Source organism: Aquarana catesbeiana, linkage group LG05 (assembly GCF_042186555.1).
Source record: "Aquarana catesbeiana isolate 2022-GZ linkage group LG05, ASM4218655v1, whole genome shotgun sequence".
In the NCBI taxonomy this organism is placed as follows: domain Eukaryota; kingdom Metazoa; phylum Chordata; class Amphibia; order Anura; family Ranidae; genus Aquarana; species Aquarana catesbeiana.
The window spans coordinates 630586513-630601755 of record NC_133328.1 but is presented as its reverse complement, the minus strand read 5'-3'; the positions used below and the strand labels follow the sequence as shown (position 1 = coordinate 630601755).

General features: G+C 45.9%; 1 protein-coding gene across 1 annotated transcript in view; it reads right to left on the bottom strand.

Annotated features, from left to right (window-relative positions):
- LOC141146094 (uncharacterized) overlaps positions 1-15243 on the bottom strand; it is a 48520-nt gene that overhangs the window by 22826 nt on the left and 10451 nt on the right. The window contains exon 2 of the mRNA XM_073632848.1: positions 11882-12475. Within this exon, the coding sequence (XP_073488949.1) occupies positions 11882-12475 (594 nt within the window). The remainder of the gene's footprint in view (positions 1-11881; positions 12476-15243) is intronic.

The following is a 15243-nucleotide window of genomic DNA, read 5'->3' as shown; positions in this document are numbered from 1 at the left end:
TGCTAGCAGGTATCTGGGCTGATCCCGCTAACACTGCGTTTTTGGGAACCCTAAACTGCTGGGGACGCTAGTATAGATCTGATCGGACCAGATATTGATCCGTTCAGATACTATACCACTAAGGGAGGTGTATGGTACGTGCGTGGGTGTCAGTGGTACTGGCGCTAATCTGGCGCAGCCTGGGGCTGGTGCTTGCCAGCTCACCAAAATGCTACCAAAAAAACTGTTAGTGATCGCAGGGATCAGGCCTGACTCTGCGAACGCTGCAGTTATGCGTTTAGTGTTTTGTAAGTGACAGTGATCGATCGATACTGCACTTGGGTGGGCCGGGCGGAGGGACAAAACGCAGGTGCTAGCAGGTATCTGGGCTGATCCCACTAACACTGCGTTTTTGGGAACCGTAAACTGCTGGGGATGCTAGTATAGATCTGATCAGATCAGATATTGATCCGTTCAGATACTATACCACTAAGGGAGGCGTATGCTGCGTGCGTGGGTGTTAGCGGTACTGGCGCTAATCTGACGCTGCCTGGGGCGACGCATATCACCGCCGGGCGACCGGGGGGCTAAACCTTTATTCGGTAATAAACGGCGGGTGCCCTGACACTATAAAAAATAAACAAACTAACCAGCGTCACCCGTAACAGTTATACGGTGATCAGTGGTGAAAGGGTTAACTGGGGGCAATCAAGGGGTTAAAACATTTATTAGATAGTATATGGGGGTCCCTGTCGCTATAAAACGCTGACGGCGAACCTAAATATTTACCTCACTAACTAGCGTCACCAGCGACACTAATACAGCTATCAGAAAAATGATCGCTTAGTGACACTGGTGACAGGGGGTGATCAAGGGGTTAAAACTTTATTAGGGGGGGTTAGGGGGGTATCCTAGACCTACAGGGGGGTAATACTAACTGTCCCAACACTGTAACTGTCACAAACTGACACCAATGCAGTAATCAGAAAAAAAAAAAAAAAAAAAACCTGCTGGTGTCAGTTTGTGACGGGGGGGGGGGGTGATTGGGGGGGATCGGGGGGGGGGCGATCGGGGGGGGGGATCGGGGTGTTTTGTGTGCCTGGCATGTTCTACTGTGTGTGTGTGTGTGTTGTGCACTCACTCACTTGTCTTCTCTCCTCGGGCCGGAACGGAAATTACTGAGCCGAGGAGAGATGACATCATTTCCTTTGCTGCTGTTTAGCATACAGCAGCAAAGGAATGTTCTCATTGGCCGGCGGCGATCGCGAGGGGGGGGCCACGAACGGATGGCCTCCCCCTCATCTCCGATCGCCGTGGGAGAAAAGACGACCGCCTCGGGCACCGGGGGGGGTCCGATCGGACCCCCCACCCGCGGAAGGCAAATCACGTACATGTACGTGATTTTGCCTGTCCGTGCCACCTTGCCGACGTAAATCGGCGTGAGGCGGTCGTCAAGTGGTTATATTCCATTCCCTTGCTGAAACAACCTGCATTATCTATTGGTTGCTTCTCCTTTGAGGACTCTGCAGAAATCTTTTGGCCTTTATATGACATGTATCCACACTCTCATCAAAACTGTTAGTAGGAGTTTGAGACACAATGACTTTGCACACAATTCTCGCTTTTGGTGAGGAGTTCTGAAAAGGTTTTCAGAAGATATGTTTATATTGCTATTGAGTCACAAATTGCATTCAACGTGTCATGTAATTTCGCTACTGCTATGAAATCAATCTGTTCTTCTACGTATAAAATACTTTAGAAACTGCTTTCCCACTAAATTCAGTCTGGTTAGTTGAAGTAAGTTGATAACTTACTGGACAAAAGTGTTTGCAGAACTGGATTAGCAAGACAAGGATAGACAGTTATTTCATGCCTTAGGCCATTCTCATTGCCCAATAGAACTGATTCAGCAATTTTAACTATTCGCAGGGCTTTCCTTTCTTTTTCTGTCGCATTTGAATGGCTCTCTTTTATCACAATCATAATTTTAAATCTGTCCCTAAAAGATGTTGATGGTGCAGGATATGCAGCTGCTATATAGGGAATGCATCAGAATGTAGATGGGTGCCCTGCTCTTTATGTCCATCCTGCTCTTTGCATTTATTACATATGTCCCCGCCTTTTATAATAATAGTAATAATAAAAAATAAAATAAATAAATAAATGATAATAAAAAAATATATAAAAAATAAAATAAAATAATAGTATGAATAGTCGACATTCATATGTTTTTTGGTGCGGAGGATTTTATTATCCTCCTGTAAAAAATTCCCTTTCTCTTGCAGGGTATATGGGGAAGGTATTTGGAAGAGTTGGCTGATCATTTTCCCTATTTACAAGTGTGAGCTGTATAGAAAAGCCTGGAGCAACAGCATGCAATGCTGTAGGCAAAGGGCGAACATGACAGTGGGAACAGGGTAAGGGTTAATGATAGAGGGTTATGGTGGAGCCGAGGGGGAGGGAGAATTAGGGGAGGGGACAGTTAAAAGGGCTTCCCGCTCTGGGAGGGACAGCAGAAGATCGTGGAAAGTTTAGTGAGAAGGTCAGTGTCCCAGCATGTCTGAGTTAGACAGGCTTATGGCCCAGCTAAGGGAGGAAGCGTCGGTGCGGGGTGCGGGGTGGCTGCAGGATACGATCGCAGCCGCGATCCGGGGTCCCAATACACAGGCTAGGGAGGGGGAGAGAGGCGGCACCAGAGCGCGCCGTTCCCGACCGCCTGAGCGGTTCTCCCCGGACCGCGTCCTACCTTCACAGCGGCACCCGGGTGTTATGGAGGCCAGTGTCCAGGGAGGCCCCCCAGCTAAAAGAGCGGCAGGAAGAGAGCGGGTCAGCGGGCGGGCGGCCCCGACAGGTCAGGAGAAGAGCCCAGCAGTAGAACGGATGGGAGAGAGGCCTACTTACAGGAGGCATGCGGAGAGTGCGAGCCCCGCCCCCAGGAAGAACTCTGCCATCGCTCACGCGGCCATGCCAGGAGGGGTCCCTGGGCCTTCTGCTTCGTCGGCAGGGGACAGGCAGACTAGAGGAAGGAGCAAGACTGGCTTACCACCAACCGGAGCGGAGGCCGACAGGACTGCGGTAACACACACCGGTCCTGGAAAGGCTGTCCGGAAATCAACGGGAGGATTCGCTGCGCGGAGGAAGGAAAGGATTGCGGGTAGTGCGGCAGCCGCGGTCAACATCCCGGGCGGGCCAGTATCTGATGCGGGAGAAGAATCGGGTCGGAGCGGGGGAGAAGAGATGTCCGGATCGGAAGAGGAGACGGCCCAGCTGCCCAGGAGGATGGGGCCAGGAGAAAGCAGACGGTCGGCTGATGGGGCGACACCTATGCAGCCCGGTGAGTTACCACATGATATTGCAAATGCTAGTTTAAATAATGCAACAGTGTCAGGAGCTGGGGTTGGAGGATCGGTGGAAAGTAGGGTAGGAACTGACATGGGGGGAGGTGCTCCGGGATTTTTGGGGTTTCTGACAGGAATTAAGGAGCTTGTGCAGAGGCTGGAGGCGGCAGAGAAGCCGGCGGGGGGGCCAATAGCTGCATGGGTACCGCAGACGGGGAAGGAATTGGATAACGCAGGGCGGGGGGCCGCCATACCTACAGTTGCAGCTGATGTCACGGTGCCAGCGCAGGAGGCCGTGGCGAGCGTAGCGGCGCAGGGGAAGGACAAAGCGGCGCCGTCAGGGGAGGCTGCGGCGAGAAAAGATATTGTTAGGCTGGCGGACGCAGCTCGCTGCGAGGTGTACGTGTGCTACGAAGGACCGTTGGGGGCTCACCTGAAACAGGAGGTTCGGGAAAAATTATGGAAGGGTGAGTATGTAGAAATATTTTCATTATTGCCCTTGGAAAAATTCAATCTTGATAGAGTCAAGCCGGATGATTCCAAAAAGGAGGACGAGGAGAAGAGGAGGTATAGGCTGATACCTAGGACATTTACGAATTGGTTGCAAGCGTTTGCAATCATGGCTAGTGTGATAGGGGAGAAACAGCTGGAACATTGTTCGGCGCTTTTCTGCTATCAGGACGCGATAGGGGAAGCGTATAGAGTATACGGGGGTACGGCATGGTTGAGGTACGATGAACAGTTCAGGCAGCGGAGAGCAGTGCGCCCGGAACTACGTTGGGACCACAAAGACATCAGCCTGTGGATGCGTTTGATGACGACGGCGAGGGCACCGAATCAGTTTTTTCAGGGGGGAGCCGGTGGACCGTCAACCCAGGGACATGCGGCTGGAAACAAAAAAGGGGTCTGTTGGCAGTACAACTCAGGGGTCTGCAGGTTCGGAGGATCATGTAAGTTTAAACACGAATGCTCCGGCTGCGGGGGAACACATCCGTCATCCAGGTGTTTTAAGCAGGGAAAAGGTCGTCAGGGAGAAGCTGGGAACAAAAGGGAGGACTCCGGTGATGGTGGAAAAGATGCGACCGTTTCTCGGTAAGTACCCCGACAAACAAGCAGCACGGCTATTAGAAGAAGGTTTTACGGTAGGATTTAGGATTCCATGCAATCTAGCAGCTGTCCCCCCAGTACCCAAAAATTTAAAGTCAGCCTTGCAACATCCAGAAGTGGTTTTGGAAAAACTACAGAAGGAGGTTGCATTGGGTAGAATGAGCGGACCTTTTCCAGTGGCGCCAGTGGCGGATTTGGTGGTATCACCTTTAGGTGTGGTGCCCAAAAAAGAGCCCAATAAATTTAGGCTCATTCACCACTTATCCTTCCCAAAAGGGGGATCCGTGAATGATGCCATTGACCAAGAAGCGTGCTCAGTGACGTATACGTCGTTTGATGCCGCGGTAAGGTGGGTGCGCCACTATGGAAAAGGGGCATTGATGGCAAAGGCAGACGTGGAATCAGCTTTTCGACTGCTGCCAGTGCACCCCGAGAGCTTTCGGCTACTGGGGTGTCATTGGAATGGTGGATTCTACATTGATCAATGCCTACCGATGGGTTGTTCGGTATCGTGTGCGCTGTTCGAACAATTCAGCTCCTTCGTAGAGTGGGTAGTAAGGGATGTATCCGGAGTGAATTCGCTAATTCACTACTTGGATGATTTTTTATGCATTGGCCCGGCGGATTCTAGAGTCTGTGCAGTGCTACTAGCGTCATTGCAGCACATAGCAGAAAAATTTGGCATTCCATTGGCAGCTGAAAAGACGGAGGGACCCTGCTCGGTCATCACGTTCTTGGGTATTGTATTAGATTCGGATGCGATGGAATGCAGATTACCGGAGGAGAAATTGGAAGATTTGAGGAGGGAAGTGGCAGGTTTGATAGGTCTGAAAAAGGTACAACTGAGAAGGTTACAATCGGTTTTGGGCAAACTGAATTTTGCTTGCCGCATATTACCGATGGGGAGAGTGTTTAGTCGCCGGCTGGCGGCCAGCACGAGCGGGATCAAATCCCCAAAACATTTTGTACGTTTAGTTAAAACACATAGGGAGGATCTCAGGGTCTGGAATACCTTTCTGGAATCCTTTAACGGTAGGGCAATGTGGATGTCGGGTCCAGTCAGTAATTTTGACTTGGAACTATTCACCGATGCCGCTGGATCAACAGGTTTTGGGGCGTTCTTTCAAGGGCAATGGAGCGCAGGTCCATGGCCTCAATCGTGGGTAAAAGAAGGTTTCACAAAGAATCTGGTTTTGCTGGAACTGTTTCCAGTGGTACTGGCAGTGGAGTTATGGGGCGCATCGTTCAGGGATCTGAAAGTGCGTTTTCATGGGGACAACATGGGGGTGGTGCAAGTGATAAACAGGGTCACGGCGTCATCTCCGCCGGTGATCAGGATGCTGCAACACTTAGTGTTAAGATGCTTACAACTGAATGTCTTCATTCATGCTGTTCACTTACCGGGGGTGGAGAACGTAATTGCTGATGCGTTGTCTCGCTTCCAGTGGGACAGGTTCAGAGAGTTGGCGCCGGAAGCGGAGCAACAGGGGGTGCCTTGTCCAGACTGGCTGTGGGAGATTGCACTGGAGTCGTCGAGGGATGGATTAAGCGGTCGGTAAGTGGGGCTACTTGGGCAGCATACAATAAGGTATGGCAGGAGTGGATGTCCTTTGGGCGAGCGTTGAGGGAGGAACTTATAGGGCAGGGAGTGCGTTCGCTATTACTGTATTATCTGGCAAGAAAATTTAACGAGGGTGCGTCGGTATCTGTGATCAATATACAGCTAGCTGGTTTAGCTTTCCTTTTTAAGCTACAAGGGCAGCCCGACGTCACCAAGGATTTTTGGGTGAGACAGGCGTTGAAGGGTTATCGGAGGGCGGCGGTTCAGCGAGATTCGAGGAGACCAGTAACTTTTGGGATACTGGGGGGTATCGTGGAACAATTGATGGGGGTTTGTTCGTCTGATTACGAAGTTAGTTTGTTTAAGGTAGCTTTTGTATTAGCATTTTTTGGTGCATTCAGGATAGGGGAGTTGGTTAGCCCTTCAAAAACAGTGCAAGGGGGAGTTGGGTTGAAGGAGGTTACACTTGAGGAGGACGGGGTATCGATATTCCTACGGAAGTCTAAGACAGATCAGGAAGGGAGAGGCAGGATGGTGCGAGTTTATTCCATCCAGGGATCCCCTCAGTGCCCAGTGGGTGCAGTAAGGGAATTTTTGAAAGTTAGGCCGGACTGTCAGGGCCCTTTATTAATACATTCAAATGGAGATATGTTATCGCGTTTTCAGTTCATTGCTGTTTTTAGGAAATGTTTGCTTGGGCTGGGACTTGAGGAGCGGGATTTTTCATCACATTCATTCCGGATAGGAGCCGCAACAGAGGCGGCCAGATTGGGTATGGATGTGGAAACAATAAAACGGATTGGGCGGTGGGAATCTAACAGATTTCAATCTTATGTGCGACCGCAACTAGCGGTAAGATTGTAAGGGGTTAGGTTTGTTTTTTGTGGTTTTATGGCCGGTGGGACAGTAGTTAACTGGTCAATGTTGAGCATGGTTTGTTTTCTTCTAATTTCAGGTGCAGCTCCAAGTGTGGTCTGGATTATGGGCCATTCTTATGTGTGTTGGGGGGCTCGGAGGGGAGACGCTCGACCTGAGGGTAGGCAGTTAGGCTTTGATAGACGGGAAGTGTACTTAAAATGGTTTGGTATACCAGGGATGTTGTGGGGCAGGTTGGTTCAGGAGGTACAACGATATGCAAACAGGGAGGGCCCTCCGGATGTGCTGGTAATACATGTGGGCGGCAATGATCTTGGTATTCGCTCAATGATAGACATTACGCGAGACATTAAATTTGACGTCTGGCGCTTAGTGAAGGAATTTCCAAAAATGATCATTGTCTGGTCGGACATGGTTGCCCGCATGTGTTGGAGAATGGCCAGGTCCGTGGAGGGGGTGAATAGAGCAAGGAAGAAGATCAATAGGGAAGTGAGTAAATTTGTGGTTAGTTGTGGAGGGTTGGCAATCAGGCATAGTGAACTGGAATTCGAGACATGGAGGTACTTAAGACGTGATGGGGTACATCTTAATGAGGTGGGGACGGATTTGTGGGCTTTGGGCCTACAAGATGGTATACAGCGAGCTATTCGGGTGTGGAGGAGCACCCAAGAGTAAGGTATTACTATTGGGATGCTGTGGCGGGCGTTGGTCTGGGCAAGGGAAGGAAGATGGCTAAAAAGTAAGAGTGGGGATCCAACGTTGATATGGGTCCGGAGGTTTTTTGGTTCCCGGTTAGCCGGGAAGTGATATGGGGCACTGCAGTCACGGCAGTCTCTGAGCCAGCTTGTCGGCTTGAGGCCTATTGGAGATTTTTGGTTTAGGGCTGCAGTGCTATAGTTGTTATGGCCATCAGATGGATTTGTTAAAGCTATTGCTCAGACCAACGTTCTTTTTTGATCCAGGTTGCATAACAGATGTTTGTTTTTCTCGATGAAGGAAGTTTTATATTTTTGATATATAATTTTATATTAAGTTAATAAAGTAGGCTGCTACGGCCTTTGTTTTATACTCCAGAAGCTGGTGTGGTCTCATTATTGGGAATAGGAGTATAATGGTTGGGTAATGTTTAATAGGCATCTGTTATCCAATAGTCAAGAAAAGCCTGGAGCAACAGCATGCAATGCTGTAGGCAAAGGGCGAACATGACAGTGGGAACAGGGTAAGGGTTAATGATAGAGGGTTATGGTGGAGCCGAGGGGGAGGGAGAATTAGGGGAGGGGACAGTTAAAAGGGCTTCCCGCTCTGGGAGGGACAGCAGAAGATCGTGGAAAGTTCCCGCCCACCCTCCCTAGGAATAGAATATGTTATTGTCGTAGGGTTTGTGGTTTTTCTTTTGTCAACAGGTGAAAGAAGAGAGATTGTCGTGGCAGTGGCGGGCGTTGGTCTGGGCAAGGGAAGGAAGATGGCTAAAAAGTAAGAGTGGGGATCCAACGTTGATATGGGTCCGGAGGTTTTTTGGTTCCCGGTTAGCCGGGAAGTGATATGGGGCACTGCAGTCACGGCAGTCTCTGAGCCAGCTTGTCGGCTTGAGGCCTATTGGAGATTTTTGGTTTAGGGCTGCAGTGCTATAGTTGTTATGGCCATCAGATGGATTTGTTAAAGCTATTGCTCAGACCAACGTTCTTTTTTGATCCAGGTTGCATAACAGATGTTTGTTTTTCTCGATGACGGAAGTTTTATATTTTTGATATATAATTTTATATTAAGTTAATAAAGTAGGCTGCTACGGCCTTTGTTTTATACTCCAGAAGCTGGTGTGGTCTCATTATTGGGAATAGGAGTATAATGGTTGGGTAATGTTTAATAGGCATCTGTTATCCAATAGTCATGGATATGCTTGTTTACCTGGAAGGGAATTATTTAGGTGGATTCAAAATCTTAGACCTTCTAAATAAAATAGGAACTGTTCTGTCTACAGATAAGTGGTTTTCTAGGCCTGGGCTTCAGTTACCATAAAATGTGAATTGACAGATATGCTGATTTGCTGTATACTCATTATTAGTGACTTAATTTTCCCCTATTGTGAACTGGTGAGTTACATCAGAGGTCTAGCAGTGTTTGGCATAGTGCCCAGTTGTCCCTCCTTTGAGACCAAATCCCTCTGTCCCTCATACAGCTTTAGTTGTCCCTCGTTTTGGTCTGAGGTGTTCATCTCTATACAAAATTTACTATTTTACTGCCAAAAGTGTTATGCTGCACTAAACTTTTTATCCAGATTGCTGCATTTGTTATTTTGAAAAGCCATTATAAAAAGGTAAAGTAGAGGTAAGAAAAAAGCACTTGTGTTGTTTAGCCAATCATTTCTGCATATTAGATCTTTGTGGTCCCTGTAACCAGGGACATGTTCTTTGCTACTTACTGTGTAAAAGGGTGTCCCTCTTTATCATTTCAAATTTGAGAGGTATGTTTTTGGTGCATTTTCTCAGTCATTGGCAAAGGGCATTTTCAATGCTGGATTGTAGAAAGCGATTGTTTAGGCCGCGGTGGTGGGGTGGGGCCAGGTTGGTAACCTGGCTTTTGGGTAATGTCGCCCACTTTGTGGGTGGACAGTGGTTGGTAAACTGTTATTTGTTTAATATAAGATATTGCTGCTTGAGTCTTAGTGACTAAGCATGTTGGTCTGTTAATGGTTAACAGCGGTTCTGTTTGGTATTAAAGGTTAAAGTTCATTTCATAAGTAAAATTGTTTAAACCCAATAAAGGGGCCGCGGCCTAAGCTTTTCCACAATCCTTGTTGTGTGTTTATTTTATATTTTAGGTATGTTCTTATGCTATGATGGGTGTTAATGGGGTGTACAATCCCATAAGCACCCTATTTATAAGAGTGATACACTAAAAATAAAATGCACCTTTCACTACTATAGTCCATAATATAAAAGGACAGAATACCTATTATAATCTACAATTTATATTCTAATAAATCGAGACCTCTTCCTATGATAGACATTTCCCTGTTTAAAAGCATAAAAATAAAACTTAACAAATGTTTAAGAATAAGAACGTATTCTGAGATTTTTTTTTTCTGGTCAGCTTATCAAGTTTCTGTCTAAATTCACCAGACATAACTTCCTTAAACGTGCCCCTTTCATCTCAGTACAGAGCGCTAAGATGAGCCGTCACAAAAAGTGATTTAATGTTGTTGCACATACATGTAGACAGCTATTTCTAAAATGGTGGCTTTACCTTCTAAGATACTAAACACATACTGAAAAAAAATACAGTATTTCGATTAACATGTAAAACCTACAACTGTAAAATCTTTTTAAGCATGACATTAATTATATTAGCAGCATTGAATTTATCTACAGATTCAAGCTATGCTGGGACTTGTGGTTCTACAACAGATAGTACTCAGAGAGTACACTATCTATGAGATATATACATAAATTGTATCTAAGCACCCAATAAGGGGAGAGATCATTACAGTCATCTGTATCATCAAAACGTCTAATATTCTTATGACTATAAACTTCAGTATTATTTATGTCACATTGAATCCTCTGCCTATTGCAGTATTTCAGCAAGAAAAAGGGGCTAACGACTATAAAACAAAACAAACCCTTTTTTTTCAGTTTAACCACTTCAGCCCCAGAAGGATTTACCCCCTTCCTGACCAGAGCACTTTTTACAATTTGGCACTGCGTCGCTTTAACTGCTAATTGCACGGTCATGCAATGCTTTACCCATACGAAATTTGCTTCCTTTTCTTCCCACAAATAGAGCTTTCTTTTGATGGTATTTGATCTCCTCTGCCGTTTTTATTTTTTGCCCTATAAACGGAAAAAAAACAAAAATTTTGAAAGAAAATGATATTTTCTACTTTTTGTTATAAAAAAAAAATCTAATAAACTCAATTTTAGTCACACATTTAGGCCAAAATGTATTCGGCCACATGTCTTTGGTAAAAAAATTGTCAATAAGTGTATATTTATTGGTTTGCGCAAAAGTTATAGCGCCTACAAACTAGGGTACATTTTCTGGAATTTACACAGCCTTTAATTTATGACTGCCAATGTAATTTCTTGAGGTGCTAAAATGGCAGGGCAGTACAAACCCCCCCATAATGACCCCATTTTGGAAAATAGACACCCCAAGGAAATTGCTGAGAGGCATGTTGAGCCCATTGAATATACATTTCTTTGCCCAAGTGATTGAATAATGACTAAAAAAAAAAATTACAAAAAGTTGTCACTAAATGATATATTGCTCACACAGGCCATGGGCATATGTGGAATTGCACCCCAAAATACATTTAGCTGCTTCTCCTGAGTACGGGGATACCACATGTGTGGGACTGTTTGGGAGCCTAGCCGCGTACGGGGCCCCGAAAACCAATCACCGCCTTCAGGATTTCTAAGGGCGTAAATTTTTAATTTCACTCCTCACTACCTATCACAGTTTTGAAGGCCATAAAATGCCCAGATGGCACAACCCCCCCCCAAATGACCCCATTTTGGAAAGTAGACACCCCAAGCTATTTGCTGAGGGGCATGTTGAGTCCAAGGAATATTTTATATTTTGACACAAGTTGCGGGAAAGTGACAATTTTTTTTTTTTGCACAAAATTGTCACTAAATGATATATTGCTCACACAGGCCATGGGCATATGTGGAATTGCACCCCAAAATACATTTAGCTGCTTCTCCTGAGTATGGGGATACCACATGTGTGGGACTTTTTGGGAGCCTAGCCGCGTACGGGGCCCCGAAAACCAATCACTGCCTTCAGGATTTCTAAGGGCGTAAACTTTTTATTTCACTCTTCACTGCCTATCACAGTTTCGGAGGCCATGGAATGCCCAGGTGGCACAACCCCCCCCAAATGACCCCATTTTGGAAAGTAGACACCCCAAGTTATTTGCTGAGAGGCATGGTGAGTATATATCTGCACCCTCTTCTAGTACCATACCATCTTCTCCTGCTCCTTTTTTAGAAAGACTTCTCGGTTTTAGAAATAATACCTTCCAGCAGGGCAGTGGAAATCAATTGGTCAGCTTCCATAGCATATTCGGGAGTGGCGTCCTTAGGAAGTTTGATGTATGTCCTGTTATCCGAAAGTAACCTGTATGATTCTTTGAGATAATCTGTTTTATTCTGTAGTACAATACCTCCTCCTTTGTCAGCAGGTTTTATTACCAAATCCTCTCTGTGAATGATTTGGTCGAGTGCTTTAATTTCCGAAGGTGATAAATTATTGGATTTGGAGGCCGAAGAGGATTCGCACAGTTTCTTTAAGTCTGAAAAGACAATTCTGTAGAATGCTTCTATATAGGGGCCCTTTGAATGTGTAGGAAAAAATATTGATTTAGGTTTTAGTGAGGTATGGACAATTGGAGGGGATGTAGCAAGATGCTGGGTCAATATGTGAAGCAACGTATCATCACTATCAGATGCATCAGGATTATCGGTGTCTGGAGAAAATTCAGGGCTGAGTTCCAGTGGCACTATAGTGGAACTGATCTGAGAATCAGAGTTACATAAGGTATTGGCTGATTTCTCAGATTGAATATGAAAGTGCCTTTTCAGGGTAAGGTTACGTACATAAGCATTGAGGTCTTTAAAAAGAACAAAAGGGTTTGGTTTATTGGTTGGTGCAAAATTGAGTCCTCGGCCAAGGAGGGATAGATCTGCATGGGATAATGTATGTGAAGATAGGTTGAATATTTTTATAGTTTGGGGTATTTCAACGTGTTTGTCCGACTTTCTGTTCCGTCCCCCTCTGCATCCTCTTCTGTGAGCTTTCTTTTTCGGCAGGTTTGTGCAAGAGGAGGACTGAGCACTAAAAAAGTTGGTGTCTTAAGTTTTTCAGGTCATTGGAGATGGTAGTGGATGTTGTGTTTTTGTTGACAATTTCTAACGCACAAATTTGTTTTAATAATTTTTCAGTAGTGGCTATGTGTTGTTTTTTTGCCTGTGCTCCGAATTTTATGAAAAGGCCACGTAAGTAAGCTTTGTGCGCATGCCAAATCATAGATTGATCGTTGATAGAAAATTGGTTGTTGTCAAAGTAGCTCTCAATCTCGGATCTAAGTTCTTTTTCCAGTGTTGGGTTAGTGAGCAGGGACGTGTTCAGTCTCCAAATAGTATGTTGTGTATTTTTGTTGCTGTAAATAATGTGATTGATATCAGCGCATGGTCAGACCAGGTAATTGTACCAATTTGCGCCTCGGTGATTTTTTGTAGCAGGAATTTATCTGTAAGGAACATATCAATCCGAGAGTAAGAGTGCTGAGAGTTAGAGTAAAAAGTGTAATCTCGCTCCATATCGTGCGTGCATCTCCAGGGGTCATAAAGGTCTTCATTATGTAAAAGAGAGGATAGTGTAGAGGACCTACGTTTGCTTGGGTTAGACGTGTCTAGAGAGTTATCAATGATTTCATTAAAGTACCCACACAGTACTACTGGGTCGGATCTGTAAGGTGCCAATTTAGAGAGTAGATTGTTGTAAAATGGCCATTTTAGCAGGGAATGACCTGGGATGGGGACGAGGGGAGCGAGATTACACTTAGAAGATTAATCAACTTTAAGTCCTGTAATGGAAGCAAGAAGCGTACAGTAACACTGAGAAGGTCAAATAAAAAAAACTTTGTTATGACACTATGTATATAGTATTAAGCCTTACTGAATATATCACAGGTGATTTACTTCGATATTATGCAGATCAAGCAAGAAGTAAAGTACTCAAAAAGAGAGTAACCAAACAAACACAAAAAAAAAAGAACAAAAAGGTAAAATTAACACTAATAATGAGAATATCAGTGTGCGTGGCACACTATAACCTGAGGGAATGAGGTAACACTAAAGCAGTGTCCACAGAGGATCCTATGAATGCTCGCGACCTAAGGCCTTTGGATTGTGAAGGTTGTCGCCTCGATCAGGGATCTGATTCCGGAATGGAGCGGAATGTGGATGGGAGCACGTGCGGTCACTCGTGGCAGGAGGAAGGGGGAGAAAACCCCAGTTGGTTAATTTTTTGTACCCTTCTTTGGGGGTGTGAATAGGGATTATTTGTTGTTGATAGGTCACCAGAAGTTTGGTAGGGAAACCCCATTTGTAGGTGATTTTTTTTCTTGTAGAATGGAAGTGACGGGGGTGAATGCTCTTCTCATATCCATGGTGGCTTTGGAGAGGTCATTGAACAGGAGGACATTTGCATATGGTGCTGGAAGCGGTTTAGTGGTTTTAGCTGCCTGTAAAATCTGCTCCTTAACATGAAAGTAGTGCACTCTTGCTAGAACATCCCTCGGGATATCCTGGGATAGGTGCGCAGGTTTGGCGATCCTATGCGCCCTGTCGATGGTAATATCTCGTGCATTCAAACGAGGCAATAAACGTGAGAATAACTGTTGTAAGTAAGGAGTAATTTCATTTGATTTGACAGATTCGGGAATACCTCTAAATTTTATGTTGTTCCTTCTGGAACGATCTTCCAAATCTGCCAATTTTAATTTCATGTCGTGTATTTCTGTGGCATGGTGTTCATGTGCATCCAGTAATTCATTGTGAGCTCTGACATGGTCATGCATGCTTTCTTCAAGCAGATGAGCTCTTCCTTCTAGGCAGTCTACCCTGTCATGTATTTGGGAGACAGATAATTGTAGTTCCCTGTGGAGATCTTTCTGCAGTGTGAGGAGCATTGATTTTAACATAGATTCAGTAACAGGGTTATCTGATGCAGGGACTGCTGCCAGAGCAGGGATGTGTGTGGTATCAGTGTCCCTGTCTGCCCACTGGTGCTTCTTGGGCTGGGGCTCTTTGCTGGGGGAGAGGGCTGGAGAAGAAGCCAGCCTCCTACCTCTGTCCACGCTGGAATGGGATACTGCAGTGTCTGGGGAGGGTATGGTATCCATCTCCTCTCTCATCATATTGTCCCCATATGAGAGCACTGGGAAGTCTTCCTGTGAGGGAGCCGAACGGCGCTCCTCGTCTGCTGTGGTGCGGGCTGTGCCTGAGGCGTTGTTCCCGAAGCCGGCGCCATCTTGGGCCTTGTTCATGGCCGCGCTGGCGTAGTAATCAGTGAGGCGGCGTGGTGCGGGCGGTTTATTCCGCCGTCTGGACTTGCCCGGGACAGTCACGGATCCTTGCCCCCTCCGTGTGGCCGGATCGTGGTCGGATTGTCGCCTTGGGTTGCTTCGGATCGGTGTCTGTGGAACGGAGCTTTGAAATCAGGCGTCCATTCCTCTCCGTGGCAGGCCACGCCCCTCCTTTCTGACACTTTTTGTTTACATGAAAAAATTATTTTTTTGTAAGAAAATTACTTTGAACCCCCAAACATTATATATATTTTTAAAGCAAATGCCCTACAGATTAAATGGTGGGTGTT